This window comes from Gallus gallus, chromosome 15 (assembly GCF_016699485.2).
Source record: "Gallus gallus isolate bGalGal1 chromosome 15, bGalGal1.mat.broiler.GRCg7b, whole genome shotgun sequence".
In the NCBI taxonomy this organism is placed as follows: Eukaryota; Metazoa; Chordata; class Aves; order Galliformes; family Phasianidae; genus Gallus; species Gallus gallus.
In genome coordinates, this window is record NC_052546.1 from 8540779 (window position 1) to 8568170 (window position 27392).

The 27392-nt window shown below is 39.4% G+C and overlaps 1 protein-coding gene across 9 annotated transcripts in view; it reads right to left on the reverse strand.

Annotated features, from left to right (window-relative positions):
• The window catches only part of SPECC1L (sperm antigen with calponin homology and coiled-coil domains 1 like), a 61624-nt gene that overhangs the window by 25098 nt on the left and 9134 nt on the right, over positions 1-27392 (reverse strand). For all 9 annotated transcript variants that reach the window (XR_006931538.1, XM_015275323.4, XM_046901160.1 and 6 more), the window contains 11 exon segments: positions 26734-26923; positions 21932-22091; positions 19332-20959; positions 17384-17591; positions 11962-12035; positions 11310-11485; positions 9359-9522; positions 7662-7753; positions 2969-3059; positions 1052-1135; positions 617-773 (listed from right to left, as the gene is read on the reverse strand). Coding sequence is in view for 8 of the 9 variants with exons in the window: in XM_046901160.1 (XP_046757116.1) it covers positions 617-773; positions 1052-1135; positions 2969-3059; positions 7662-7753; positions 9359-9522; positions 11310-11485; positions 11962-12035; positions 17384-17591; positions 19332-20959; positions 21932-22091; positions 26734-26923 (3024 nt within the window). In the remaining variant the exon portion in view is untranslated.

Below are 27392 nucleotides of genomic sequence, written 5' to 3' on the forward strand. Positions count from 1 at the left end.
TGAGGCTTAAATACTTTGAACTCCTTTAACTGATAACATTGATAAACTTAAACATTTTCCTATCTGTCAAGACTTTTCTTTTTTATCATGCTAACAAAAAAGGGGTGCCTTGCCAGTGTTACCGAGGCTTGAATTATGACTTCACGTGTGGTACAAATAACCCAGGCCCATTGACTCCTGGCTATTCGGAAGGCTTGGCAGTGTCTGGAATTAAGACCTAGTTGTGCTGCTTTTCTTCAGCTGTGATTACTAAAGTAGAAGTTTATCATCTGTTCTCCCCTGGACCAAATCACTCTGAAAGGTTTGTTCAGCATGCTGGAGCTCATTTCTTGGATTTGACTTTACAGTATTTTGAGCAGATGTGATGTTATTATTTAGTGACATTATTTAGTTTGGTTTTCTAGTGTAGCATAAAGTTCTGGTATCGAGCACGTAAGCTCTAAAAAGTATACTGAACTGCAGCAAACATCAGAAAGCTTCACTTTCTGAAGTTCTCAAAGGTTACTGAGGATGGTTTTCAAGGAGAGGCAGTAAAGTTTGCCGTCTTCCTACCAACATTATATCCTAGATAGCTGCAAAATTAAAATTCTAGTATATCACAAAGAAGGGCTTTTACCTTATTCGACTTCTGGTTGTAGGGGTGACTGATGCTGTAGGGGAGGATGAGAGGGACAGCTGTGGTGAGGTGGTACCCATTGCCATGAGAGAGGCTGGAGATGCTCCATCGGGTGCACTGATATCCCGTTTGATTTCTTCACTACTTCTTCGAGACACTGTGTGGTAAAAAATGTCCATGTATTTTAAATTTCCAACATTAAATCTTTTGAACTCATTCCTACTCTCTAATAACCACTAGTTCAGAAACCACAAATGGAAATCCACACAATACTAGGTTTTTGTAGGAAAGCTACACCAAAACTCCAATCTATTGACAAAATCTCAATGGTGTGAAAATAAAAGGTCTCTCTTGAAAAAGTAAGACAGATCTGTAAGTACATGATTGAAATAAGAGTTCCTAATTTTCTAAGTCATCTAGAAAACATGATATTACCTGAAATAGATTTGGCACTTTCCATTGCAGGAACTCTTGGCAAAGATGCTGGTCTGCTGGTAGAAGATGTTCTCAACAAATGTTCTGGACAAAGAGAATGAAGACAAAACACTGTTTTCAAAGATGCCAGTTAAGCATAAGAGATTAGGTACACATTATGAATACTGCCTACCAGTGTCTGAATCTGGCTGTTTTAGTGAAAGCAATATATCCTTTTCTCTACGAAAGAGAAGGCCTAAAATTTGCATGTTAGCAACACAGTTCACTCATGTATTATGATACATTCTTAATCCTTTTACAGTATGGCCTCTCTTACACATACAGCTGCCCTGGGCTATTGTAAAGGAACTGTTAGACCAAAAGTCCAAGCAAGGAATCCCCACTAAGAATGCAGCAAAAAATGCTTGATATGTCATTCACAATGTGGACTGGCAAAGCACATTGTTTTGTCCCTTACGTGAACTCATTTTGTTGTTGTTTTTGTTAATTTGGTTGAGTTTTTGTTTGTTCTTTAAACAAAATTTTGCTTTTTTGTCTCCCCATGCAGTGGGATCCAAGAGGTACCTTAACAAGCCATAGGGAGGATCTGTTCTGCCCACTGCCATTGGGTAGAAATCAAACTGCAACAAAACTAACTTTATGAAGCATTTAATCAGAAGTAGCAACCTTTTTGTTAACTACCCTCCTAAATAAGTATTCCTTCAACAAACACCTTAAACTGCATGCAAATGTTTACATATTCCTGTTGTTGCAGAAACACTCACAAGTTAGTAACTTGAGTACAAAAATCAAGAAAAGGATGAATGATAATTCAAAATATAAAATGTTAAACCCATTTCAATAGTTGACCGAAGAAACATGCATTGCTAATAAAGATACTTTATATGAACAGAAATTCTGTCTGGCATATTCTCTGTTGGAATGCAGTCCTGCTCGTGTGTTGATTGTAATGAAAATGCAAAAACTACATAAAGCATACCACTCAGTCTGTGCTCAAGCTCATGTCTACTCATGAACTCTGTAACAATTAAAGAATCCTAAACTATCTTCTTGGAAAGGCATTTCAATATTCCTAAAAATATCAAAGTTTCTAAAATTAAAACTCCAGCAGCATTGAGCAAAATCTCAATATGCACTGAACAAAGGCAAGAAGGAAATCTGGCGCATACAGACTATTACAAAATGTTACACACACATAAAGTACCCTTTATAAAGCATCAGACCTCAGGAATACCAAATTGAGAGGAAATATTCAGTCTGGAGTCATATGGGCATTATCTTGAGTAACATCTACAAAAAAAGCCTAAAACAGGCATAAATCAGAGAGCTACACCCAACACATGATAGCCATTCATTCTCACAGGAAGAGCACATTGTGAGCAGTACTTTTAGAGACAAAACAAAGTTCACAGAACAGGGAATTATTGGAAAACAGATAAATCAACACTCAATTTAATTCCATTCAATTTTTCATCTGGCTCCTGAAGATTCAATATTTATTAAGTTTATATTTTGTTATTCACGTGCAATACAATGCCAAGTACCATCCCAGTTTCTGTTTGGGAAAAAGCAACCCAAACACAATACATCATATGGCCCCAGAGGTGAAAACAGTGGCACGAAATCATCCTGAATGTCTCACATCTTGATTTTGCAAGTGATCACAGTTTATGCACACATGAAAAACAGATTCACGCCCAGTTATGTGGACAAAAATGTGGTTTTGTTGAAGATTCACTGTGTTTGATAAAACAAGTAATAAAACCTTTTTGTTTCTTATTTTACATTTAAAATATAATCAAGTCAAAATAGTTTGCTTCAGCACTAACATAATACAAGAATGCTTTAGATAGTAAACATTGGAAGATACAGAAAAGTAGCACTGCTAAAGAAGTGTAAATGAACTCGAATGATTACCTTGAACAGGGATTTCAGCATAGCTTGGCCTTTTGTCTGTCAGTGTAGCAAGGGGTTTAGAAGCAGAGATTGGTCCGCTTATAGAATGCCTCTGAAACAGAAAACACAATGTGTCAAACATAATTTAGTATATACAAACCAAGTACAACAGAATAAAACATACAGAATACATCTTCTAAACATGCTTTCAAGAGGGGAAAAAATTGAAATGCCCTTTTTCATTTGTCTGCACCACTGTCAGAAATCTATTCAATTTTTTCACAGTATGGATTTCCCTGGAGACAGCTTAATGAAAGCTTCCTCTGTCACTCTGAACGACAAGCATCATCCCACATGGCTCGAACCATTGCCAGGAAAGCTGTACAAGTTATCTTCCTAACATTTTCTTTCCAAACTGTATGTAAAACATTTAGCAATGCATTGCTCCCAGCAGCCTGAAGTACAAACACACAATCACAGATGCATCTCGCACACAATGAAATAACCACTGATAGCAGTGAAATAAGCTTTTCTACTATCACACAAATGAACCACACAACTAAAAAATTACCCCTGCACTTCACACACTCAGTTGCTGAAGACTCAGGGAAGACATGGGCTGACTGCCCCCAGCTCAGCTGCCCAGGGCCCATCCATGGCCTCGGGCACCTCCAGGGATGGGGCATCCACAGCTCTGGGCAGCACCGCCAGGGCCTCAGCGCCCTCTGAGTGAAGAATTTCTTCCTGACATCCAACCTCAATCTCCCCTTTTAGTTTAAAGCTACTCCTCCATGTCCTATCACTATCAGACCACGTAAAAAGTCACTCCCCTGCTTGTAAGCACCCTGCAAGTACAGGAAGGCTTCTTTTTCTCTGAAAAAGAATCGTTTCATAGAACCCATTGCAAGCTATAGTACACTCTTAATGTACCATATGATCTATCAGATTCCTGTATTTAATCGCATTTAAGGTGTTTATCCTGAACTCAGTTTAAACCTTTCAGAGAAGCTTAAATGAGCCTTATCTTCGTGAGATAATAAAGCTCTGACGTTTCTCACCAAATCATGTAGTCAACATCCAAAATTGTGATAGAAAAGTTCACAGTATCTATACACCGCAGCCTCCTATAGGATAGGCAGGATTACAGGGCTACTATCTAACAGTTGAAGTCTAACTAAAATTATGCTTTTGTGCTAGAAATCAAATTGAGAGCAAAGAGCTGCCAATGAGCAGAATCCAAGTATAAAATATAGTATGAAAAATTTCATCACTTTATACATCAAAAGCCCTGTATGTACGCAACAAAGATCATTCCTTTAAATATGTAAATGAAAGTGACTGTAACAGTGAGCCACACACAGCACTCCCTGTAACAGCTTCCCATGAGAATTGGTATTTCAGGCTTTCGTTCCCTTTAGAGATTATTTCATCTCCTTGAGGCTTTTGTTTTTTTTTTTTCATAAAACATTGCATCACAGTGACAGTCTCTTTGTTTCTAATAAGGAAATGACGACAACAGTAAGGGAATGAGGCTGGAAAACATCATGTCACTTGGCCGGCTTTGGGACTGTCACTACGAAGGCAGAGCAGTACAGAGCTCAGCCAGGAAAGGCAGGTACACACAGAGCAGGCACACTGCTGGGTCACCACAGTGCTTTATCACATTCTCAGCTTCCGGGTATCACTGAAAAACAAACATCCTATACGGATATTGGCAGAAAATGACCACATTACTCAACTGATAGCTTGCTGTATCTTGGTCCTGTCTCCTCACTATAAAACAAAATGTTTGTTTTGCTGCTTTTCACTCCTATTGACACTGCAGACCGAGCTCAACTTTGCTGCTGCTAGTTCCTCGTTAAATATCTTACTATTACAACTACCAGTAGGAACATACTGACTCAGGAAATCAGAGGAAAATGAACCAACTAATATGTTCACCCATCAAGTTCTGCTTGGCAATACCCTCGCAGTCATAGTGCACAAGTGCCTCATGGAGAATTACTTTTCCTGAAGCGTTTTACAAGTATTAGAAACATTTCTGCTCAAGTGAGCTTCTGTTGAATCTGCAGATGAATCATTCACCACCTCACTTACATCTGAAGTGCAATGAGACATGTACGGATCCTACCAATCCCTCGATAAACAGACTTTCTTTCCCTTCAACTAGAAATGTACTCAAACTTGTTTAACTGCTAAACAACAATTCCCCTTAATACGAGTGATCAAATTCCTCAACGCTAAATAAAACAAGATCCAAAGTTTTCAGGAATCACATGCTTTTTGAGGCTACTCATGGACACTCCTGATGGGACAGAAATTACTAAAGATGCTTTACAATCTGTGTTCCTGGTTTTCATTCACCCCACTCTGAGGTCTAGCAAAGTAGTACTTTAGATGAGGTGCAATGAAGAAAATTGTTCACTTAGATGTTTTTATGTAGTAGTCTCTGTATAATGCAATTACAGTAAGAGATGAAATTTAAGGTTGTTAAGATCATCACCAGTTACCTTCCCACAGCCATTCCTGGCCTCTGCTTGCTGCTTGTTACTCTCTTCTTTTCCTTTTGTAACAAGAGTTAACAGCCCCAGAAGAGGAAAAGGCACACAAGACAGAAAAAAGAAGGAGAACAAACATCTGACACTTCACATTTGAGGCAGAACTATGGCAAGAAGAACAAATCCCTTCAACTATTTTGCTGACTCTTAATTGGTGCAATCTACTGTTAGCTGTGGTCAGAAACGCGACCTTCAGCTACTATCCAGGTATCTATTTCTGACCACTTTGCACTTAAGTACGTACTTAAATGAGTACCTCAATAAGATGTTATGCCAATTTCAAAATAAGCACAGCTCTTTGCACACTAAGTAGTTACATTGTGGAAGTTTGACACTGAATAGCCTGGAGCCTCAAAGCTTCCTGTATGCCCAAAACAGAACTGGACATTCACTGGTGAGCAGGGATTCTGAAACCACATCTGCTTCATTCTTCCAACTATGAATCTGAAAAAGAAAGTACCTGGAGAAACCAGCAGTTATACTTCCTCATCCTTACAAACCTTTCTAGGCAGCTGCTTTGCCACTTTTGGGTTAAGTTTTGTTGTGTTTTACATTCTGAAAAGCAATGTGTTTATGCACATTTTTCCCAACTGCTTTACAATATTGTTCAGGTCTGGTATACAACCACTAAGCTTTACTATGGGTACAGACCCAAAGCTAGAAAGGGGTATTTATCTGGTTGTTTTCCATTTCTCAGTAAGTGCCCACTCCAGTATTTCCTGTGATAGCTTTTCAAAGTATCTGATAATAAGCACTGCAGCAGTCATATAGCGAGCAACTCTTCCACTTTTACTCAAGATCTTAAACCATAGATTAGTTCTGTAAGTTGAGAGAGTCTATAGATCAACTCATACAGCAACTACTCATAAAAAGACTGCTTTACAATTGCAAGAGAGCAAAAAAACCAAAAACCACAAAAATTACCTCTTCCTACAAGAGAACAGAAATAAACAGAATAGAAAGGCAGACCAACAAAAACAAAGCACCTACCAGAGAATGTCACATTTAAATACTTTACAAAATTGTCATCAAGAGTGACAGATCTCAAAAAAAAAATCAAGTAATATATTGCAGACAACAGGAGGATTACTGACATTAAAAGCATAAAGTGTAACAATTTGTTGGGGTTTTTTTTGACAATCTGGAGCCATCTTTGTCCTTAAGTTTGTTTGCTTTTGTTGAAATCTCTCTTCAAACAGCTAGTGTGACCACAAAAACAGCAGTGTTCTACCAAGCTAAGCATTAATGTATTGATGATACATTCTTTAGTCATCTCCTTTACCTAGACTCCTATAGCAGCTGAACACATGGACAAAGCTTCAAAGGAGACACAACAGAACACACAGTACAGTCAGCAACCAGACAAAACTCTCAGCCAGTACAAAATGAACAAAGATAATCAATTTACAATGACTTCATTCCTCTCTGGTCAGGTCTGGTAACAAAAACCCCTGCAATGTGGGATACATTTACACTGGTAACTGCTGACAGACTGCACGGAGCTCAGTCCACTTCCCAAAGGAGGTAACTGCTGCTTCCATGCCAGGCACAAGACTAAGAAATGATAAATAGTGAGTCTAAAACTAGGGAATGTAGATAGTTTTCCTCTCATACTCCTCAGCAGCACAGGAATCGTAAGAGTTGGTAACAGTTACCAATAACTTTCAAATTATGTTGTCATATCTTGTATTTACAATAGGTCCGCAATGAAGGACTCCCTAGGGAAGCACAGGTAGGCTACAGCCTTTTGTAATTTTTTTTAATTGCAATGCTTAGACAGACATTACACAAATGGGACATGTAACAAAACATACCTAAGTTATAACACCCCTAACAAGAAAATAAGCTTTTAAGGAGATATCTCCCTCCACATGGACCTGAGCAGTGGGGATCAAGAAGGAAGAGATGTAAGCTGTATCAGTAGCAAAACCACAGCATTTGTTCATTTCTCAAATACAGCTGCCTAAATGTCATTTTCTCAGAAGTCTCCTTGGGGGAAATCCGCTTTCATTAGAACAAACATTTTAGTAGCTACTTACTTGCAGCATCATTTTATCATTATGTCCCCATAAAGACAACCAGCATTTGTATATTGCTGCTTGTAGATTCACGTGTTCTTCTTCACTAAGAATTAAATGCGGCCATAAAATACATACCTGCATAGGGGATACAGCAGCAGCTGGGGGAGTCTTCATGGGACTTGGACTCAGAGGAGTGCGAGGAATTGTGGCAGCAGCAGGACTTGGAACTAGAAAAAACACAGCAAGGAAGCCATCAGGAGCACTGCCCTGTTTTCAGTGAACAAGCAGACTGGCTGCACGTAGCAAACTTTCCATCTGTGTTTTACACTCCCAATTTTACAAGAATGCATCTTTAAAAATTTCAGGTAGCAACTGCCTGCAAAACCATTCAGAAGTATGCCATCACATTCACTCCTCTGCAGTTATATTCATCTTCTGTCTTGAATACCTCAGCCACAGTAAAAACATTTCTAAGTTTACTAAGAGGTGGACAAAGCTAAGATGTAGGACACTACTAAGCTGGCAGATGTAAATGCATAACTAGTTCTCTGATCTCCAGATAACCGAAGACACGGCAGCAGGCTCCTGGGCCTGCCAGTAAGACATCCCCTATATCCCATAGCTAACACAGACCTATTGTTGTGCAATACACTTTGTGAAATTTTGAATTAAACAAATACCAGGTTTAGAAACGTATGAGAAAAGAAATACTGAGCAGGCAGGTTAGTCATCTTATTCCATAACACCATGATTAGGCAGAAATGCTGAAGAAGACAGATAGCAGCTTAAAACAAAAGGTGAAAAAAGGTAGAAAGGCTTTGTTGTTTTTACCAGACTAACTCTGGCAAGAGAGCACTTTCTTAAAGAACAGATTAAAAAACCTTTTAAGTTAACTCTATGAAAATTTAAAAAATGTAAATATCTATGAAAAATGAGAACATGAACTGAAATCGAACCATTTACAGAATCATCAAGTAGTGCAGAGGAACTTCTGTAATACATTTTCAGGCATTAGGAATGAAGAAATAGATCTGTTGTGCACAGTCCACTTATTACAATATTGATGATATAATCTACTTTCAGCCAAGCCTTTCTGCATGAAAAACTTAGTGACGCTATCAAAAATGAAACTCAAGGCCAAAAGGCTTGTGGCATGTAAAATATTTCTATCTACATCTGAAATGTAGTCAAACCTAAAATCCATTTCCCATTTCAAGGTAATTACTTGGATTCCTTATTCTGCTCATCTATAGAGGACAACAGTGGCTGTTTTCACAACCAGAAAATTACAGTGAAGTCCACTGTCTCAATAGTGAAACCCCCCTCATTTCAGAAGATATTCTTTATTTATTTCAAGGTGAAACTGGTTGGAGCTTGTTTTTAACTTCCATTAGCACTGACTACAAGAATGTAAGTTATAAAACAAAACAAACCCAGTTCTAGCTACTACATAGATTTAAGAATGCTTAATTCAGCACATAAGTTTGCAGCTTAACAGAGAGGCTAAAGTCAGCTGTGCTTCCAGTTACAATTATATCATGCGAGTTTATGTATTTCTAATGAGGTAGCACTGAATCGAAGTGTCTAACATGTGAATCACTGGCAATTTGACAGAGGGAAAAATAAGGATAAAAAACGCTACTTGCCCTTAATCACTGTGAATAACCTGTCCTGCAATCTAATTTAGGTTGATTTGTTTCAGCTATCGCTTATAAATCATGATGGCACAATAAAACAACTTATCTGTGAATTAGCTAAGCCATTAGAAATGTTCATGTCTACAGATCCAAAATCATAACTTGGTCCAGACTGCACTGGCTGCAGAGACTTACCTTGGGAGGCACTGTCAAAGGACTTGATGAGTGTTTTGACAGTCGGAGTTGGCTCTGAGGAGGTGGATGATCTGCGACTCAGGCCCATTCCCTGTCTCAGAGCTGCCAAATCTCTCTCTACAGCATTCATGTAATTGTACACTCGCCCGCGTTCCTCTTCCTGCCTGAAATCAATATGCAGCCTGTTTAAGGCATTTAAAGTCACCTTAGCATACAAAGTGTTAAAACAGGAACATAAATTTGAAGTCAAATTTAAATCTATAGAAAATGGAATTAGTCATTAACCCAGTTTTCTTTCCACTGTAATTTAGGAATACATTATCACCCTACATTATCAACTTAAATTCCCAGTATTAGTCAGCAAGAGAGCTTAAGCACCAGACCAAAAGTCTATCAAATCAATACTCCATTTAAGGCTTAGTTTCTGTTAATTTCTGTTCCTCTCATATACACAAATACACACACATGCTGGTATGTACTGAAAATTTAAGGCTCAAAAATGTCATCATTTCACATGAAAATAATCAGCTCAGAGGGGGGACTTTTTTCTTGCCTGCATAAACAGAAAACAATTTAAATCAACTGTGACAAAGTAAGAATCTATTCCTGGCACTGTTCTCCATGCAGTATCCAAATTAGCTTTAAATCAAAATAAACAAGAACTTTAGAACAGAATATTTATGGTGGTTATTGTATTCAGTATTACTGATATGACAAGAAAAAATTGTTTCAAGCAATCTATTTTCTACAATCTCGATTAAACACAGTCTGTTTTCTGCTTCCCTTCTACTTTCTCACCACCTTCCCTTCAGTGCAGCAGTTATACCACTTTCACTTCCTATTTCAATTGCCTCCTTGTTCTCTGCCTACAGTGAATCAAATGTTAAAAGTTGGGTGTGTGTAGATAATTACTGAATATACTGACTGGAATCAGCAAGCCAATTCTACCTTCCAAAGTACAGCTGTAACTTCAAAGTTTGTGGTTTTTTTTTCCCCCAAGGAGTAACTGAATAATTACAATTCTTCCTGAGATATATTAGTAATGTTCATTATAATCAGTTTAGAGCTCTTAGTTCAGACAAGGAGTCTTACACCCACCACTCACTGTCACCAGTCTGCTCTTCCTACCCCTCCTTTCTTTACTATCAATCTTTCCCCAAGTTCCAAAGCCTACACGGGAAGTAGGACTTGAGATAGGCACCATGAATCCTTTACAAAGCTCATCTACATGACAAAAAAATTGTTTAACATATACATATCACAAACATCAGGAGTCTACTTGTAAGCTAAACCTCTATTCAATCCTTAGAGACAATGCAGTCAGGATTCAAATGATGCAGCCCAAGATGCCACTATTCCATGGAGGTTTTGAGAGCTTTAATACATCTGGGAGATGTATGACTTGGTTTTTAAATAACTGTATCACACAATTCAACCTGGAATACATTATAATCTGAAGTATTTCATTTAAAATGTTAATTTATATCAAGTGCCTCTAATTACTCCCAGAAATAATTATGAGTGGAAAGAAAACAGTAGAAGATGTATGCAGAGGAAGGTTTCTTCTCAGGTAAAACAACATCTGTATTTATCCTAGCAAAAGCCCTGGCTACCAAGGGGAAGCATTCATGATGCACAGAAAAGTTGACACTTCTTATTTTCCATTCTGAGGGAAGATAAATCAAGTCCAGAATTTAACGGGGAACAATCCTCTAGGAGAAACAGGTTTGTACCAAAGTGCCAAACTAAATATTCTTGGAGGAGGAGTATATAGAAGAGAAATAACTTTTTCATCTACATTTACCTATATTACTCCTGAAAGCCTGCATAAGGCAACTTGTTTACAGTGAGCGGAACAATTTACAGCTTCCAGAGTCTTGATAACACATACTGGATTTTCAAAATCATAACCCCCATGAAACAGACAATATTCCCATTGTCTCTTGCTTACTTGCGTGACTTGATTTCCTCCAACTCCTTAGTGAGCTTCTCATTTTTTTCCTGAGCTTCGTGTAATCTTCGCTTTAGGTCTCCTATCTCTTCCTGGGCCTCAGACTTTATATCATTTGCTATAACCACTGCAGTCTGGAGATCAGCTTGGAACTGACGCCATTCTGCTGACTCCTCCTATAAGCAAATAAAACGTTAAACTGAAAGCAGCAGCAAGAATTTTGAAGCAAGAAAAAAAAGTTATGCATATTATTCATATTTTCCCCCTGTTACTACAACAAACAGTTTTCAGGAGAGATTAAGGCACTCACCACCGGTACTGTGCATAACCTAGCTTACAACTTACATTCAACAAGTTTTGCTGGAAACAACCTCAAAGGTCATGAATTTCTCTCCTAGAAATTGAGAGAATGTTCATAGTATTGAAAATGTATGTATTAAACCATACATTAGCAGACACAGGAACATGTTCTCCCAAGTCCAACACCACATTTCTGGAACGCTGAGAGTTTTTCAGAATTAATCTTCAGTCTCTGTCAGTTGGTAAATAGATTCCCCTGCGTTGCCTTGCACTCACCAGTAATTTTAGTGGCATTACATTTAGTCATATTACTTTTTCCATAATTTATTGCACTTTTTGGTTTTCAACCTACCCGCAGTCTCCTGTGAAGATTCTTTATCTCTCTTTCCATGTCATGCTTTTGGTCCTGAAGTTTTTTAACTGTATCTGGAAAGAAAGTAAAATTCCCTGTAACGTTATAGTCAAGGCTCCATTTACTTAAGAAACAGCAACTGAAACAACCTATAAATGTTTTTTAAAACTTACTCAGAGAACACTTTTGTATAATCAAAGCCATCTAGAGAAAAATAGTATTATTAGAATTAATTTGACAGAAAAACTCAATAGGTACCTACTGCTCTGTGACTGGTGGGGGAACAGCAAAATCGAACAATTCCTATCACAACATTAAGATGACAAAGCAGTAACAAAAAACAAATAAAAACAGTATGTACTATTTTTATTTGGTAGGTGAGCACATTAATACGGAAAGACCCTAACATGGGTATTTTCAATTGTAAGCTGCAACTACATTAAGCCTCCTGATCAATTTCCTCCTCCGCCACAAAGCAGCTCACAGAACGCTGCTGTGCCTTCAGTGGGGATAAATTTCCACTTGGTCCACAAGAATTATACATTCCTGTCTATCAAGCTACTATTTGGAGTAGAAACAAGGTACGTTTACAGCAAAGGGACAAACAGTCAACGCAATTGTGTTATGAAAGAGATGGTTCCTCAATTCTGTCAGCAGCTGTACAAAAGGGTATGCAGGGTGATCAGCACCAGCTCCTAACACGGCGTCTGACAGGCTGGCTACAGCAATTATTATTCATTTGGTACTTTATTCAATACAGAAGGACAGTGTGATTGATTACTCCATTCTTATAACTAAGCAACTAATGAAGAAGAACACAGCATAAGCCTCTCATTAGCGTGTCCCTTCACTGATCCTGGACTGGAAGATGTTTCATTTCTATAGCACCGTGTATTTCCAAAAGGTAAAACCGATAGGCCAACTGTTTAGTTCAGGTTCATTGCTCCAAGTTGTGCTGGAAAGAAACACTTTCACTATGTATTGGCAACGACCTTTTCACAAAGACTGAAGGTGCATAATACACACATTCATGCAGATAAATGGATACCATAAGGTTTCGGGGGTCTCATTTCCCAAGATGAAACACTCTCCAGGATTCTGACCTGGTTATTTGGGGCTCAGGAAAAACACTGAATCCATGGTTTGCTCCAATTCAATGTTCTACCACTACCACCTTCTCCCTGAGCACACCTATCACTTCAGTCTTCTGCCAAATTGCTCATCCTAACAGTGAAGATGAAGCTGTGGCAGACTAAGTGGAAGACAGTAAGCATTTCAAAATGTTTAAATCAAAGGCAACAATGACTAAGTACACATTTAAGCCCATTTATGCTGATATGTATGTTCAAAAGCCTCAGCTAAGCTCACAAGAACATAACAATTTTTCAGCCATGGAATTCTTTCTGGTTTCTTCATCAGAAGAAATTCTTCAGCGTTGTCTCAACAGCCCCAACTCAAAGGCTTTAAACGCCACAGCTGATTTCTGTACAAGGATCATTTAACCTCAGTTGGTCTGAAACCCTGATAACCTCTCAGGCTTGCAAAAGTTGAAACAGTAAAATTAGACATATTTCTGTACGAATCTCATTCTTACAAGACTGCACAATTTAAGATGCCTCCAACTGATCTTTAAGCTTTGAAGACAACCTTAACAGAGCAAGCCATTCAAATCACATGCTGCTGTGATGCTCAAGAAAAAGGTCTCCCATTTTTTGCTTGTCTGTGTACAAAACTTAGTTGAGATAAAGTCAGCACTGAAATGGCAGCTTCAGGTGAAAATTACACAAGTTTCTCCCTCTCCCCACTGCTTTTTTCCATTAAAAATATGCTGAAAACCACCAGCAACTAAAAAACAACGGCAGAACACCAACACAATACTGCAAATGAGGTATCTTTCAGCTGTGATGGCAAGTATAAAGAGCACTCTGAAATGAAACCGAGTGGATGGTGGCCCTTTTAACAAGTGGTTCAAATAATGTTTTTAAAAATAAGATTTGTTCTACTACTGAAAGCAATCTGCAGTTCATCTAAAAATAACCATAAATCACAAACTATAAATGCATGCAGAGCTAAGGTTGTATAATGCCATTGTTTTGGGCTTTTGTGAGATATGAAACGCACCATTAAGTTTTAGTATATTTATGCTTTGAAGTGAAACACAATGGTCTGAATATTCTGCAGTTACCATAAACAATACAGAGCATTTCACAGCAGTTGTTGAAAACAGTTACCTCTGCACAGACCTCAAATCCATTGAAGAGATTCAGAAAAACAGAACTGAAAAGAACTTGGAACTTAGAGAGACTGAGGTAAGGGATTTCCCCTCTTACAGCTCAACTCCACTCTTCACACTGTGCCACCAACTGCAGGCCAAAAGCCCAGCAGTAACAGGCAGGGGGCAGCAGCCTCTGTGCAGCTGCTCTGCAGTACCTTTCCTCGCTGCATCCTCACTGCCTCCCCCAGTCTTCTCTAAAGTGCACAAATAATTAAGAACTAATGCTCGATTTCTTTTTCCAACATTATGTAGAAAAGGACAAACCATCATTTGTAAAAAATGAGCTTGATAGCTGCTGTCAAGGTCCTTTTGAAAATAACATAGTATTAAAAAGTAATTCTGACAGCCCTATAGTAGAAGTACTCATCCACTGAACATTAGCTGTATCACACTTCTTGCTCACCTACTCTTGTTCAAAATATGTACTGACTGCAATATTGATAGATGAAGAGAACTGATACATTTAACGCTCATACCTTACAGTAAGTGAACGTACAACAAGTATTTTCAGGCATCAGAACATCTGACAACCGACAAGTTAACCTACAAACATTAATTTTCTTCAAATCACGATACAAAATCCTCCATACCAATTCATTTGTTAACTGCTGGGAAGAACAGAAGATTTTTTTTTCCCTCCCTTAGCAAAGACGATGACTGTGCCAGCTTGGCTACCTGACTACCGAAGTCTGTCTGAAGTGGCACACGAAAAGCAGAGCACATACGCCACCTAGTGCAAGGCTCTGCTGCAGCCCTCCTGCTCACCAACACCTCTGTGCCAATGCTTGGCCCCACACAGGAAGCTTCAGCTTGCTGTGCCTAGTGGTAACATGGAACTTAGGGGTTATTTCAGCATTTCTTTTCCCTATTCAGCCCAGAATCACTACGGCTAAGACTCCTTATCCCACTGGTGGCAAGTTCAGGTGCCACTGACTGCGGGCTCTGCCACACCTGGGCTGACTGCAAGAGCATACTACATGCTTTTAATCAGTGACATTGGAATTCCACTGTCCTTATCCAAGAGATCATTGTTTTTTTCAGGCACTCATATTCATATACTAACAGCTAAGATCTGGTAACTTAATATTCCAATAGCTGTAAAACATGTTTCACTGTATGATTCTTGAACTATTTCCTAGAATTAGGAAAGCCTGCAGTGAAGCATGCCCCAAGCAGTCAGGCCAGAGCATCACGTGATCCTACAAGACTCTTTAGTCACGTAGCGGCGAGCAGCGCCTCATCAACACCAAATGCAAACTCATCAGCTCCTAAATGAAGCATCTTCCTCCTAATTGTAAAGTCTCTCTTCTGTGATTTCATTAAGAGATAATTTTCTGCCATTTAACACCTGTCATTTATCTGTCATCTCAGCACCACTCTCAATCAGCCAGCAAGTTTGTCATTAGGCAAGCTCTCTCATATTCTCTCAAGTTCTCCCATACTTGACACTGGGCAAATGAGAGGTTGCCATATTTTAAAAGCTCACATACAAAAAAAGTCTTATACTGCTCTTTATTGCACCTACTTTCTTAGGCTGAAAAGCCACCATTCCCCTAACTACTGCTCACATAAACGTGCAACTCAATTCTCCACATTTAAAAGCACAGTATTTGTCTAGTAGAAAAACAGATTTGACCACAAGTCTGATCAACGTAAGAGAATTTAGTAGTAATATGTACTTTTGTGCGACTTCAATACAAATTATTAACATTCAGCTTGTTACATGTTGTGTGCAGTGCCACGATTGTTTGTGTGCAGTCCCTCCTCATGGTCGCTAGATGCCACTCTCCAGATGCTCGTTTCCTCCAGAAGTAACCACACCAAACAGCCCAGCTGACCTCTCAGAACTATTTCTGCAGAGATGAGTAACAGACTATAGCAACGTGTTGAAAATCTCAGCACCAATAGAATTTTTTCCAGCAGCAGTTTACCAGTTGAACTGTTACAGTTGTCTTCTGAGACCGCAAGAACATTCTTACAAAACATCTGTCAAAATGACATGCCATATTCCCAAGGCAGAAGCATCTAAAAATCACAGCTGCCTTCTAATTAGGTATTACTAAGTAAACACCTGAATGGTTATTTGACTGTATGAATGGATTTCAGTTAAGACAAAGAAAAAAAAAAGCAAGTAGAGAAGTGTTCATCCTTCACAGTGTTTGTTATAAAATGACTTCAGGAACAACATCAGAGCTGCTGCCCATACACCTGAACTCCCATTCCTGAATATGTTCCTTCGGTTTGGGCACGAAAAGAGCAGGAAAAAGAATAAAAAGCTAAGCCAATTTTGTAAAGTGAAACAGCAATTGTCTTGCAAGATAAGGAAACACTGCTTGGGGAAACTAAGCTGACACCCACATCTGAAAACACCACTCTTCAGCTGAATAAACAGTTTCGATTACTTAAACCACTATCTTTCCTTGATAGCAGATCAATTTAAAATACTTGCTACAAACATTTTACTTACAGTGAAAAGGAATAATACTGTAGCTTTTCATTATCTTATTTAGTACAGTAGGCATTTGAATTCCCTAAGTAGCACAGCACAAATAACAGCTTTCAGAATGTACAGCTGCCCAAGTTCTTGTTCAGATGGAGACTAATGGCAGAATTCCAGCCTGTGGTAGGAATGTCTGAGCAGGTCTCAGAGATCAGAGAGGGAACGTAGGCACAGACAGATAGGTGAGTGTGCAGTAAATATGAATTTCATTACAGGCTCCATCCATTTCTTGTACAGTGAGTCAGAGGGAAGAAATCATCAGTTATTCACATTCTCAAGCTATCAGGTAAATCTTGGTATTCAGGCACTTGAAAAAGAGAGCATTATTTAAAAAAATACATCAATCATCCAGTTTCCAAAATGTACAAGTAGCACACTATCATTAAGTCTGTAATTATATGTTTTCCTACTTCAAAAAGTACCTTGAAAACAGCATTATCAGATTTCATATTTATTCTCAATTCACAAGTTTTGGTTCACACACCAACTGCCACTGGGACTGGAAAAGAAAACCTGGCTTTTTTTTCCCTAGCATTATAAGGGTGACTTGAACTCACACAAATGAGAATATTTTCACTGTTTCAGTATTCTGCTTCATAAGTTCTTAAATTATCATTACCTTTACCCAAGCAACACATAACACTTACTCTCCAAATCAGATATGATGAGGTTGTCATGAAGCTTCACAGCACGATGCTGCTCTACTTCATCCTCCAACTCAAAGATAGTTTCTTTCATGTCACTTCTCTCAGTTTCTTTCTCATCTAGCTCTGCCCGAAGTTTTTCTAGAGTCACGTTAAGATCCTCTATTTGTTTCTTGGCTTCTTCTTGGAATACTCTGTACTCATCTTCAACCTGAAAAAGAAACACCATGTGTCATAACTTAAGTGAATTCCCTTAAAGGTACACTTAGTTTTCCAGAAAGCATACCTACAATATATTTTTGCAACCATAGGAAAGGGCATGGGCCAAGAAGTTAAACATAAACCTTTCAAATTGTATGTGCAACTATTTTTCCGTGCCAGAGTCAAACTCTTTTGCTCCCAAGCTGAACAAATGAGCTTCCCTCAGCTACTCTAGCAGCAGAATCCTGTATTCAGGGAAAGCAGTTAAGAACCACAGTACTGACATTTCAAGAGCAGCTGATGCAACTTAACATCTAGCTGCTATGGAAATGGGGAAAAAGTCTTCATCCTCTCTTTATCTTGCCAAGAGAAGCCCACACCCTCTTGTGCATCGATATTAGTGCTTGCTAGTTCCTTAACCTACTAGCAAGATTCATATTTGTGCATGTGACGTATCAGCGATTTGAAGCAGTTCCCAGAAAGGTCTTAGAAGCTACTGATCTGCTTAATTGAAAAAAACACCCGACAGGGAAAGGAAAAGGCAGTAGACCTCTTTTCAGGAACAGCGAGACCGTTTTATCCTGCCTCATGAAACTGCAGCTTAAATAACAAGCTGAGATCAGAGGCTCTTTAACATTCACTCCCATGCCCAACAGCAAAAAACAAGGTCATGGCTGAGGGCGGGTCAGCACAGGCACCAATTTTAATCCACAGAATGCCCTGCTTTAAATTACCTGCTTCAGTATTTATTTTAATAGCACTACCCAACTTTAATTATTAAAATTTTAATTTTTTAAATCTCTAATTAGGATTCACTCTAACTGGTTATTGATTTGCAATTAACATATAGTTCAGACAACACATTTGACAAACGTTCTTATCAGGAAGACTTACCTTCAGATGGATAATGGATAGGACATTTTTACTCGATAAATTAGTTTCATTTAAGTCACAGTAGGTGTTCTAGAACTACAACATTTGGATACAAAACACAATTAACACACAAGCTGCTCCTGGATGGATCATTACTAAAAATCTTCAAGTATTTGCCATATTTAATGATTTTTTAAAAGCTTAAATTTTCTTTTTTCACTCAAAACTAAAACCTTTAGCTAGCAAATAAAATTACATGGAACAGCTCCCCTATGAGGACAGGCTGAGAGTGCAGGGGCTGCTCAGCCTCAACAAGGGAAGGCTCCTGGGGGACCTGACAGCAGGTTTACAGATATTGAAAATATCTGTAAGAGGCTGTAAGAAGGAAAGGGGAACCTCTTTAGCAGAGACTGCTGTGACAGGACAAGAGGAGATGGTTTCAGACTAAAGGAGGGGAGATCTAGACTGGATATAAGGAAGTTCTTCACAATACGGGTGGTGAGACACTGGCACAGGGTGCCCAGAGAAAGCAGAAGCCCCATTCTGGAAGACATTCAAGGTCAGGCTGGATGGGGCTCTGAGCACCTGACCAAGCTGCAGAAGTCCCTGTTCACTGCAGGGAATTTGGACTACATGACCTTAAGGGTCCCTTCCAACTCAAATGCCTTCCCTATAATTCTGTGATTCTACGATACACTTTTTAAAAAAAAGCCTGCAGCACTTTCATAACAGAAGTGAAGAAAGCCATTAATCCCAACCTTACCACAACCCGATTAGCCTCGTAATTAATCCTTTATTTCTGAAAGACCTGCAATGACCAACAGCAGAAGTCTTGATACAGAGGTGATGTTAAAAACACAGCGACTTTAAACACTACCTTAGCAATGGCATCTTGCAAGCGATTGGCATCATTGCGAGTGTGCGCCAGCTCCTCTTGCAGACTGCTGGCCAGTGTCTCTGCTTTTTCTTTATCCAGCCTGACACTCTCCAGCAAATCTTGTATATCTGATTTGTCTCCAGAGTTGTGTATCGAATACAACTCAGCCACCTTCTGCTTCTCGTGCTCTAGCTGAGCTTTCAGCCTGTTCATCTCTATCTGGTCGCTGGCTACCGTGGCTTTGTACTCCTCTAAGGTCGATGCTATTGCTGTTTTGCTCTTCTGCTCTGACTCAATGATCCGTTCCATGTGGTGATTGCGTTCTTTCAACGCCCCTATCATTTCTTGGGCCTCCTTATTGTCTTGTTCTGCCATCTTCAAGGTGTTGCTCAAGTGCTGCTGAACACCTAGCAGCTGCTCCCGCTCAAATCGGGCGTTCTCTGCAAGGTCCATGTAACGCTGCTCCAACTCCATGTAGCGACCACTTTTCATATCTTCATCAATCACATAGGAAATATGGTGTTCATCTAAAAGAGACCGAAAATACTCTATCTGACGGCTGAAATGTTCCAACTTATCGCTTTGCTGGCACAAAGATTCCATCAGGATTACTTTTTCCTCTCCCAGTCTTTCATTCTCGCTGTTTAGCTCTTGCGTTATTTGCTGCAGATCTGCAAGCTCTTGAAGCGTGGCTTGGAGCTCTTCTGCTGTGCTGTGCTGGTTCTCTTCCATCTGATGTATCCGCTCTGTCAGACAAGCTACAGACACTTCGCTCGCATTGCCACTGCTTCCCTTTCTAGATCTTTCTATACTTGGTACGCCTTCAGACTCTGAAGATGACGGAGCATCTAAAGCATCATCACTCGATGTCAGTGGCTGATAAACTTCACTGCACTCACTATCTAAATTATCCATGGAGTTACTATGTTGGTTGTCCATCAGAGTGTGTTCATCCTGACTTAGCAAATCTTCCATCGATCCAGGAGCAGAACCTTCCACAGAAGATGTCAGAGTACCACCGCCATCACTGTGGTTGCCAGCTGTAATCTCCGGACTCAAAGACTGATAGCCAAAGAGTTTCTCAGAGTTGTCCAGCCTTTGTTCCAAAGAGAAGCCTAATGCATTTAGTCTGTCTTTTAACATTCGGTTCTCATTCTTCAGCTGGTTGAGCTCTTCTCGGATGGCAGTGTTTTGTTCCTGTAACTGTAGCAACGTAGACTCTACATCAGTTGGCTGATGGACAACAATGGCCTCTTTTTCTTCAGATTTTTCATCACCTTCAACTCGGTCTTCGTTAAGTCCCAGCTGAGCACGCATGTCCCTTAGTTCATTTCTCAGATGCAAGATTTCCACATCTTTAGTTTTTGCTAACGTCAGAAGATCATTCACCTTTGCTTCCAATGCAGCTTTGTCACTGATCTGATTGTCTGATTTGGACTTGCTCATCCGAATATCCGATTCTGGATTGGTGCGACTACGGGAACGTTTGGCCAGTACCGTATCATTGCTGCCCTGTCCGGCCAGAGGCAGTTTTTTACTCTGGCTTAAGCGGGAACGATCTCGTATTCTTTCCCTAGAAGAGCTCGATTCTTTAGTTCCAGATGAAGTGCTACGCCTAGCCGTGGAACCTGTACAGATTTTGAAAGTTAGGAATACTCATTTAAAATACAGTATTTGTAATGTAAGACTGTGTATTTTTTAGCCGTGCAATGGCTGATTTTCTAAACTATGCTGGCAAACACATCCCATAAAATAAATTTACAGTTAACGTTTAAATAAACTTACCTATGAGGTACAGCAGTTGTATTTTATTTGATGCATTTTATTTTCAACTGCTATACTGCTGCAGTATTTTGAACCTCAAACCTTAGTTTAACCGTAATGTTTACACGTTTCTTCTTTCCTGTCTTTAAATGCTTCTGACAAAGCGTACAAATACAAAAGCACTGCTTCTCTGCAAGTTCAAATTTCACTCTTTTCAGTAGATTTGAATGCAAGCATTTCAGTGATGAATTGTGTATTATGATTACATAAAACATAAGGGTACTTTCTACTCTATTTCATCACATTTCATACAGGCATAGATGAATTATTGCTATTTTATTCCCAGATGGATTTACAGCTTTGCAAGCATTACTGAATCCAAAACACAGTGAGGAAGGCAAGACGTATTTCCATCTGTATTGAGAGCACATTAAATAATTCCACTTTTCTGCACAGGTTATGAAAGCTCTCTTACTTTTTTACTAAAAAAAAACCCCACGTTGACTGTAACAAGCAATCATATCTTAAAGTTTTAATGCTTGTGGCTTGAATCTTTTAAAGACAAATTAAACCGTAACTCTCCAGATTAATTACATGATCTGGTATTATACAGTAGCTACATAAGCAGTACTAAAAAAATTAAAAGGAGCAGCCTCCAAAATGGCAATTACAGCATTACAAAATATGTAAAGAGGATCAAGGCCAAAGCACAGAAGGTATTTTATTTGACCATGGCCTTACCAACCGCTTCCTTAGGCAGTCTGCATCCACACTACGTGGTAGGAAAATAAAATTCTACCCAATTATCATCTTCAAGAACCAGTATATCCATCTACCTGCAACAGTTCTAGGTTTATTTTCCAGAGTGCTCATGGTTGTCCCTGTAGTTGAAGACACTGTTGATGCACACGTGCTCTTTTTTGCCTTGACTCCATTGGTCATTGTCACTCCACCACCACTGGCCATCCCTGCTAAGAGGTCATCGTTGCTCTTAGTCTGAAAGAAAGGTAAGATGCAGCTTACAGACAGCTGGCTGACAAGTTTGCATAGCCAACATTTCTTCTGTGAAGGATTCCATCAGTTTAACAAGTACACATTTGACCAGTCCTGTGTCTGTGCAAGTATGCTGAAGTGTAACTGCACTGCGCAGCGCAGAGCAAGTGAGTTGAAACTGAACTTCAACTACTTACACACAACTGACCATAGAAACCAAGTCTCCTCTCTGCCAAGAGAGAGGAAATAATCAACATTTTGATAATAAAGTGTGGGGGAAAAAAAAAAAAAGAAATCACAGGGAAGTGTATAAAGAAGAAATTACAAAGAAGTGTAATTTTTCTCTATTTTGATGGAAAGGTTCCCCAAGTATAAAAATAAACCAACAAACACTATGAAGTTTGCATAATGTTCTTCAAGAGAACATGACCAAGCATTTTCTGTTGGACAAATTCTCAACAGAAATGAAACCTAGCAACAATACAAATCAATCCAAGATAAATAAAATACCATTTCTAGCTCAAAATGCTAAGCCACAAACCACTAGAGACAGTAACAAGGGGGGGGAGGGGAAGCCTCCCTCAACTCAGCCTTGTTTTCATGCTCCTTCCTAGGCACTGTCAGAGACAGGACATTTGTTTCATGCACTTTTTGTCTGACCTCTTAACATCATTCCTGAAGCTACTGTTAGCCACAACAGCTGCCTGGAATGTAACAAGCACAAGGATATCAAGAGCCAGATTCCCAAATAGAGAATCCATCTTCCAGAGTAAAGCAACATCTAAAAATACTAAGTACCCAAGTATGAATTGGCAGACGGTACCACACTTTAAAATGCAGTTTGTCAAAAGGAGAAACAATCATGATAGGCTAAACATTCTTCCTATTATAAGGACCAAAAATTATTTAAAAGGTTAACAGCATTCCCTGAGTAATTCTACTATTCTTCAGATAGCATATTCTTCAGATATTCTTCAGATAGCACATCTGAAGTCTCAACCAGCATTCCTGCTAAAAGGTCCCAGCCAGGTGCTCTGCATCATCACTTAAAATTCTGCAGATTTGTCATCTCTGTATCACATACATATCCATGTTAAATAGTGTAAGCCAGACATAATGATTTTATACATTAAGAATGAATTTACATATGCTTAGTTAAAACCAATGTTCCATCTCACTCTATTATATCGTTTCTTTCTGCAGCTGAGAATTTGACAACAGTTAGCAACATTGATAACAGTGATTCTGCTGAGTCTGACATCAGTCAGACAGACTATTAGCTCTTGGCATTCGTACCTTGCTAAGAGAGCAGAGAAATTAGATTAAGCTTTTAAACACTTGTAGCACGTTATCGAGCCAAATAGGTCAAGACGTGACTCAGCTTGAAGAAAGAGTACTACGTTAAATGCAGGCTTTCTGACATTAGTCATCTCCAGCCCTTACTGAACAAAGGAATTTCAGCCAGCCGTTCTCCCTCTGACTTACCCATGCACTATTTCCAGGGTAGGTTGGAAGGCACTGCCTCCTCTGCAGCCAATTAGTAAACAGTTTAGAGAAACTGTAACACTACACTGTTGGCAGGGAAAACTATTTAGCAAAGCTTTGGAAAAATTACAAACTAGCAGCACTCTTCTGAATGCTCCCTAATAGCAACCACTCTTAACTTGAGAAATCGAAGTATTTTTACAGTATATATTTTTATTGGAACTGAAATTAATGTTGTATGTTTATTAAACAGTTTTCTCAAGGAAAAAAGTTTCTCCCATTTACTGGAAATGCTGCATCCCTGCTTAGCAATAAAAACCCTTCTTTAAAAACTGAAAGATTAGAAAATCGAATAATTAGAAGCGCCAATGCAGTCCAATTCACATTCCATTTTCCCCCCCACAACTTTATTTCTTTCAGTGCAATGAAACCTGAACAATTGCCTCTATAATTCATTTCACATTAGCTTCCCAACATGCGTATCCTATTTACTGCACCTCATTCAAATCCTTTTTTTATCTATCTACATAATTATTCCTACGTGGGATTTTCTTTGATGCTCACTATTGCTCCACTGAAGTACTTCAAATACTAAACTTCACAACAATCTGTAATTAAGTTATTGCATTTTGCAAACAGATCACTGAAGCCCAGACACAGGAATACTGAAGATACATTCTAATTTTTAATATCCAAATGTTAGAGCCCATTCTGACTTTTCAGGGACCCTGGAATTTTGCAATTCATGTGCACCAAGTGCAGCTGCTGTCTAATTACAGCTGTGATTGTTAACATGATTGAAAGCTCATTGGCTGAAGAAGTCAAAAAATGCTTATCTTAAAACAAGGAGCACAATGCTGTTCGCACAGAATATTTTTTGACAGGTTAGAAGGGAGGGGTGGGTGGCTGTGAGCTGTCTGTTGTAATAACGTGTGTGTGCAGGTGGGAAAGTGGTGGATGTTCACCCAAGTCCTGGGCACAGCAGGAACCAAAATTTTACGAGAAAGGTCACCTGAAAAAGTTTCTGAAACAGTTGGTCAATGTCACACAGGCACCCTGCAGCACACAGACCGACCTCTGGAACAGCATTCAGCTGTACTGAAGGGTGGGTCTCCCATTTTCTTCCGGCACTCATTGTCTCAACACTTTGAAAAGACAAAACTATGGAACAATGCATGGTTAAAGACCCCCACCTCTCACCCAAAGCAAAGCACCACCCTACAGCTGTGTCATGAAGGAGACAGAAAAAAATGTACTAGAATTAGAAAGCCATTTTCAACTGCACTACTGATCAAGTAATGTGCCTGTGCATTTCTGTTCCTTAATACCTGCCTTTTGTTCAACAACCAACCTAAAGGTTTTCGTACATATATGCACACTTATTTTGAGAACTGCAGAAGTCAGTAAGCTGCTGCAATCAAAACCACCTCATGTCAGCCATGCTTTGTTTTGTTTTCAAGATGAAACTTACCAAATGCACACAACTTTATCACATCTAAGAGAAGACCCTACAAACTACTTTAAGGAAAGCAATACGCCGAAAGCTTAATTGACAAGATCAAATATAGGACCACACAAAATAAACTGTTGATATTTCTGTCAAGTCGGAAATTATACAGGTGATTTGACAGCAACCATAAGTCCAAAAATACAATCAACTAACTTTTTCTTTGAGTATGGAACACTCAGAAAAGATTAAATAAGAAAAAGTCATTAAGTCACACAACTAGCACAGCAGCAGCTTGACAAGGAGGAGACACCCAACTGCATGAGTAAGCCTGGCTGTAACATAAAGCTGAGATAAATTGCAGTAATCATAGGGAAATTTTTCATTGTACCTCAAACAGACGATTGTCAAATTCTAATCCAACACCCAAACATAGCCAGAAGTGTTACTAAAGTAAGAAGTATAATTGTGAAAGCAGACTGGGTCGGATTTCTTCAGTGTTAGATCATCCTCCTCCTTTACCTCACTAAGAGGTATCGCCTAAGAAATTTGATCAGTAAACTACAAAGAGGTTTTGTTTCTGTATTCTTTGAGAGGTTTCTAGAAATGCAAAATGAGAAGTGTCAACAATCATCAAAAGATTATTTCAAGTTAAGAAAAATGGAGTGGTGGGAGTAGAAGGGGCACACAGGGAGAAAAATCTACATGAAAGCCGGCTTGGCAGCTCACTGCAGAAGTAGTAACTGCTATTCCACAACAGAGAAAAAAAAGGGTAAGACAGACTTTGGCAATTCTGCAAACTTACTACAGAGCGACTTCAACTACTTCAATTTCTTAATTCTACATCTTGCCAGCTACGTACATGGCCTATCTGGCTGCCAGTAGGCAGCACAGATTCAGGTCCCAGCTGCACACACCAGCCCTTATCCTCAGCATGCTCCTCTGCTCCAGGGCAGCTGCAGAAATGCTGCAGCTCTGCACACTGGGCTGCAGACAGGCAGTAGGAGGGGAGCCCAGCCACATCTCCACCAGGACAGGGAGGCAGAGCGGGCAGGCTCAGAACATCAGTCCAGCCTTGATGCGCTCTCAGGTCAAAAATTCTGCACCAGCACAACTTGCTAAGTCCTATTTCTTGGTTGTTGAAAAGTGTATGATCCTAAATCCGGTAACATACGGGAGAAACTCTACTTTTGAACTTGTTCTAGGAGCAAGAATCAACTTGTGCACGTTCAGCTCAAGCAACAGCTCACACAAAGGAAAGGTCAAAACAGCCAGAAGAATGCAGCTGTGCTGACCTGACGTGGATCACCAATGTCAGAAAGTTTCTCGTGTTAGGTACCTCATTAGTTCTTGTTTCAGAATGGTACATAGCTCTCTTCAAATCCCATCAGTCACTGACAAACCATTCAAGCATAACACACGACACTACTAATAACACTCATCCCAATGCAACTTCCACTTCGCTCCTTTGCAGAACAAGCAACTTCTGCGAAGAATACCGCCTTCCTTCCCACCACAAACTGCAGTGTGAAAATACAGCACCAACACCACACAAGACCCCATCGCCCTGCCCAGTGCTGCATAACCACCTCAACTCCCTTCAGTCCCCTGCGTAACAAACAAAGTTGCATTGAAAACATGTTGTAAAATAGTACACTTCTAAAGCGTTCTTGTCAAAAACTGCAATAGTCAGAAGGCTGTAGCAGCTGTTACCTTCAAAAGGGATGCCGATGTCCCAGGTTTGGAGAGTTTTGTTACTGCAGACAGTGAGGAGCCGCTCTCCGGTTTGGTTTTTTCAGTTGTTTGAGTCTTATTTACTCCAGGCACTTTGGGCACTGAGCCAACACTCCTGCTTGCTTTCTTCATTCTGGGCTGTCTGTTTATGATGCATTTACAAACAAATCTGCAAACAGAAAGAAGTCTTCAGCACAAAACGCAAACGAAACGCAGTGTATTTTTGTAACACTCTATTTAAGAGCGGATGTCCAGAATAGCACTAAGAACCACAAACCAGAGCCAAACAGCATATATATGGGACTGATCTCCAGGTTTTATGCTTTTACAAAAAGGATTTATTTATTTATTACCATGAGTTCCTACAGCTTCACTCCAAGGTCTATTTTTTCCAGTTCCCTCTCCACAAATGGCACTGAACCAAAGATACTTTATAAGTGACCCACGTTACTGAGTTTGCTCGTTAGCTAGCAAAAGAAAGGCTTATTAGGGCTGCAGTGTTCTTTAGTTCTGACTGTGGGAAAGAAAATACCGTGGGAGCATGAAGGCAACAGACTGACTCCCAACAACAGCGGATCTGAGAAAAGATTAGCCTGGTAACTGAAGTACTGAAGAGTATCAGCAGTTGCAGAGAAACT